Raw genomic sequence first — 4,763 nt, forward strand, 5'->3', positions numbered from 1 at the left:
GACCTTTCTTCGTTTGAATATAAGGTCCGACGTCGTTTACCTTTATAGCTACACTTCCTCACGAGACAAAAGTCTCAATCCAAGATATCCATTTGGGCGAGAAACCTTTTATACAGGAGTTTGTAGCAAAATAGGTCATTTCACTTTATCATAGACTTTCTCAAAGTCTATTTTAAAGATCACCCCATTCATTTTCCTTCTATGCAACTCATGTACAGTTTCATGCAAGATACGACCCATCTAGGATATTCCGGTCTCCCACCAGCTACCGAATTGATCCTATATGTAGCGACTTTAGTGAAGATCTTGAAGCTGGCTTTATTGACAAGCTCTTGAGTTATTGTAAAGACTACAATATGTTTCTTGACCAATAAACAGCTTTCTTCACAAACAAGGAAAAAGTGTCCATCAGGTCATCTCGCAAAACAGGCCGTGCAATTACTATACAACTATGTTTGATTGTTTGGGAAAGATCTACTACCTCTGTAAAATCCACCTTCTTTCTTAGTATAAATATGACAGCACCTTGACGAGAAACGAAGATTTCGGTTGTATAGTTAGAACCAAGAGCATAGTGGCACAGCTATCTTAACAAGTAAAAACATGTTCTCCCATTGATTAGGAAGCGTGCACCAGCTGCCTCTCTGCACAAATTACATACCCCCTCTGTACAAACGGGGGTGGTGGCCGTATTTTTCCTCAACAGCAAAGAAGACAAGGAAAGGAAGCATGCTGCGGACATCGAACCCTACGAATCGTTCAAAACCACTGCACATAACCCAGGCTAGGCGCATTGGTTTTGAAACTTTGGAGGGTCACACGTGTATGCTTTCAATTCATAGTTGAGGGTCAAATGAGCCAAGCTCCAAACTCGAGAGTTAAGTGAACTAACTTTTATTTAACACATCATCTACCGGGTTGCCAGTATGGCATCGCCTACAGGGCTCAAGGACCTCAAATTAAACAGCCGATGGAATTCTCCCAGCGATGTATCTACCTGCAGCCTCAACAGCTCTGTTAGACTCTTCGAGGGATCTCTCGCCTATCCAACAGCATTTACTCTTGTACTTTGCGGCGGTGCATATGCTAGTATCGCCAAGCTTCCTACCGCAGCCACGCGGAGTCGTATCCAGCGTGAGGCGCTCGAGTGAAGGAGCGCTCTCAAGGATGCTGATCACAAGCTTAATCAGGCTCTTGGCTGAACAGAAGCCCGTGATCGTCACCCGTTTGAGGCGGTCATGCTGGTATGCTGATTTCCCCTTTAGGTATACATCGTCCCCAGCATCACAATGATCTACTATGGCGTTTCGTGCTACCTGCAAATGATGATGTAGCATCAGCATTAATATCATTGTTCTACATCATCATCAATATCATTGTTCTTTGATAACCAATAGTTAAAAGATGAAAGATATGCTCCCAGGTTTTCCATAGATACTCCCTCCATTCCGAAATAGATGACTCAACTTTGTACAAAGTTAGTACAAAGTTGAGTCATCTATTTTGGAACGGAGGGAGTAGCATATATAGCTCAAGAAGACATGAATAGTGACTTACACGCAAGATCAAAGATTCCAAGGCAGGAGAAGCATCAAGAAAAGAAACCAGAGAGAAGATATCATAGACAGGGGAGCAGGCTCCTGAGCCGTGAAATTCAAACTCCAAACTCTTGAGGTGGTGGAGCTTTTCATGAAGCATTGGCGTGTTGACATTCTGAAGAACAAAGTCTGTTATTCAATATAACCACTACACGCTAGTCTACTGATACCTCTAAATATAATTTTCTCAAAATGTACCCAAAACATACCTCACCGCAGAACACCAGGGTAAGCCCCTCAACATTGCTGGCGATAGATGGAAGCTTCGCACGACTGTAAGAGAGAATTCCGGACGGATATAAAGATGACAAATATACTTCCGTAAGTTGGGAAGAATCTTCAATATAGATCTCTGGCGGGAACCCATAATGGTGAAAAGCGGAGAGATTTGGGGCACTGATCTCTATCACCTGAATCTTTGGACACCTTCCAACCTTGAGGAGCTTGAGCTTCTGCAGTGTACAAGGTATCTTCAAGCAAATTATCTCATTGCACGAAAAGATCTCCAACCATTCTAAGCTGAAAGATTTTGAGACCAACTGTCGTAGTCCCTCCTCAGTAATGTGAACACCGCACAGAACTAAACTTTTCAATCTTCTAAAGCAGCCAAGTGTTCCTATGGGATGAAAAGTGCAGTTGGAGATATAGAGGGACTCGATCAAACTCGTAGCCGCCTCATCAAATAAAACCGAACATGGGAAGCAGTACTTTTCCTTCATGGAAGGAGACAGCAACAAGCGAAGTTCTTTGATCCCAGGTTTGACAGCAATTCTGAGCCACCGGTCTAGGTAGGAGGCACTCACACTGCTACAATGCCAAAGATTAAGTTTTAGTGTCTTCACCTTCATCCCATTGTCGGAATAGTTATTAAGAATTTTGTCAACTTTGTTGATGAAATACATTTCACTTCCCTCAAATTTATCGCCAGGCGACCAAAGTGTTTGTATGTTGAGTGTGAGGTTCGAGTAGCATCTCCATGAACACAGAAATCGTCTAGATACACAGGCAGCACGACCAGTGTCTAGTACAGGCATGAGGGAATGTATATGATGTAGCATGTCCTGCAGTAGCATTGTTGACAAGTTTAGCAGTTAGGTTATAGCTAGCACTAACACTGACCTCACTTGGAATCAACAACAAAACTATATATAGTGTTAATTGACACATGTGCATTGCATCAAGACCTGCATTGAAGATAAAATAGCACTTAAGTTTATTTAATTGTTGTTAGCGAATTTACCATGCACAAGATTGTTGATCAATAATAAGAGGTATACATCGGAGTGCTACGCCAGAAGTTAATAACCACGGAGTTATTCGCAACCCATACCTCAGGAAGTTTGTCAAGCTCAAAGTCTTGTCTTGTTTTTGGGGCATCTTGACAAATGTCACCTTCTCCGCAGGGTTGAGTCTTTGTTTCAGCTGATGAAGTTCTCCGCCCCCTCTCTGCAGAGCATTTGGGCTCATTGATATCAAATTTTGTAGATCCATCATGCCATTAAAGTTTTGCATATGAACGCTAGGAAATCTTGGGACATAATTGCTAAAAAAAGAGGTAAAACACAGAGCATGATTACAAAAGATAATCTGCAATCTGTTGAAATTGTTTTTTTTATCTCTTATTAAAGCACTAACTCGTATGTACTTTCAGTGTTCTTCCAAATTTTTGAGCTGAATCTATCTCAGTTCATTGCATAATCCAAATCGATCGGATAGCCAATAATATTCTGCAGTTCATCGACACCCTCGGGTATTGAGGCACATATTCACATCTACATAGAACTGCCAGAAGGGATTGGCCCAGATCGCTGCACACCGAAGCAACTCCCGAGTAGCTGGATTTAGGACGGCTGAAACTGGTAGAGGTGGATGGATGCTCAGGTGCTAAGGAAGCATCTGGTGGAGGTATTGCTGGAGCCCGGCAACGCGAACACAATTTGGTGGAGCTCAGCGGAGGGGCAGTTCAGTGCCGCGGCCGAGCGTCGGAGGCGGGGAAGAAACCTAGATTTGGTGGACGAAACAGTGCTCGACGGCGCTAGGAACGGAAATAAAACAGAGGAACTGGGATGTGGAGAGGGATAAGTACGTACTTGCAGGAGGAGCGTCGAGTTCCGGCAGGGGCTGCTGTGTCGTGCTCGTGCGCCCGGCACTCTGGAGCTCCATGGGCGTGCTCCGGTGAGGCCCTCGGTGCCGACGACGTAGGGGAGGGGTCTCGCCGTGTCTCGCCGTGCCGAGCAGGGGAATCCGCGCTTGTCATCCGCGTCGAACTTTTGGCCTTCTATAAAATTATTTTTAGGAAATATGTATTTGGTAACCATGTGCCGTTTGCAAAATCGCCACCCCACCTGGATGACGTCCATTTCAAATCCAACGCACACCACACATTCCAGCGAGTAGTTTTGTTTTTTCTGTCATCGGTGTGTGGGCCATCGCTCCATCGCCCGCTTCGCTCGAACCGTCTCCCCCGTCGTGCGCGACTTAACTCTCCCCTCCCTCCACTCGTCTCATTTCCTCTATAACGGCACGCCCACTTCTCTGTCGCTCCGCGCCCGCTCTCTCTCCGTTGACGACGAGCGGCGGCGCCTTCTCCGGCCGATTCTCGGCGCCGGTCTTCTGTTCCATCGGTGAGTATCAACTCAATCGCCCTCAGATGCGACCCTAGTAGTTCGCGCGTCTCAATTCGTCTGGTAACCGCGCGCCCGCTTATCTTTCGCTCCGCCCCCGCTCTCTCTCCGTCGAAGGCGAGCGGCGACGCCTTCTCCGGCCGATTCTCGGCGCTAGTATTCTGTTCCACCGGTGAGTATCAACTCAATCGCCCTCACATCCGCCCCCAGTAGTTCGTGCTCTGTTTCTCGACACCATTAGTGGCGAGATGTTCGTCGGGATGGTCACATGTTAGAACAAACGAGAAATGCGCCCAATGCGTTCAATTCGTGGTGCAGATGCTATTTGTTAGGCCCTGTTTCGCATGCACATCGTTTCAGTGATTAATTTGCCATTTTCGATTTCGTGGCTAGTTGCCGTAATTTTTGAACTGACCCCCTCTGCTACACGGCTCGATTCTGATTTCTAGGGTTTTCTCTAGATGCAAAACCATTATGTATACATTCATGATTCGCCATCAGTGAAGTATACATTCATGATTCTGATTTCTAGGGTTTTCTC

At 45.7% G+C, this 4,763-nt stretch overlaps 1 protein-coding gene across 1 annotated transcript; it reads right to left on the reverse strand.

Annotated features, from left to right (window-relative positions):
• Nucleotides 1-878: 878 nt before the first annotated feature.
• LOC119356662 (F-box protein At2g39490) lies at nucleotides 879-3,865 on the reverse strand. Its single transcript, XM_037623644.1, has 5 exons — nucleotides 3,689-3,865; nucleotides 2,929-3,044; nucleotides 1,808-2,659; nucleotides 1,558-1,713; nucleotides 879-1,316 (listed from the first exon to the last, which is right to left on the reverse strand). Exons 1-5 carry the CDS (start codon nucleotides 3,759-3,761, stop codon nucleotides 960-962), a joined length of 1,554 nt encoding a protein of 517 aa, XP_037479541.1. The 5' UTR covers nucleotides 3,762-3,865; the 3' UTR covers nucleotides 879-959.
• Between the last annotated feature and the right edge of the window lie 898 nt (nucleotides 3,866-4,763).

The sequence above is a fragment of the Triticum dicoccoides genome, chromosome 2A (genome assembly GCF_002162155.2).
Source record: "Triticum dicoccoides isolate Atlit2015 ecotype Zavitan chromosome 2A, WEW_v2.0, whole genome shotgun sequence".
NCBI lineage: Eukaryota > Viridiplantae > Streptophyta > Magnoliopsida > Poales > Poaceae > Triticum > Triticum dicoccoides.

Bases quoted from the DNA above. Each gene is read 5' to 3' on its own strand.
- LOC119356662 (XM_037623644.1), bottom strand. From the start codon at position 3,761: ATGGAGCTCCAGAGTGCCGGGCGCACGAGCACGACACAGCAGCCCCTG. The intron at 3,045-3,688 runs GTACGTACTTAT...AATGCTCTGCAG, and splicing joins ACTCGACGCTCCTCCTGCAA to AGAGGGGGCGGAGAACTTCA. The intron at 2,660-2,928 runs GTATGGGTTGCG...ATGCTACTGCAG, and splicing joins AGCTTGACAAACTTCCTGAG to GACATGCTACATCATATACA.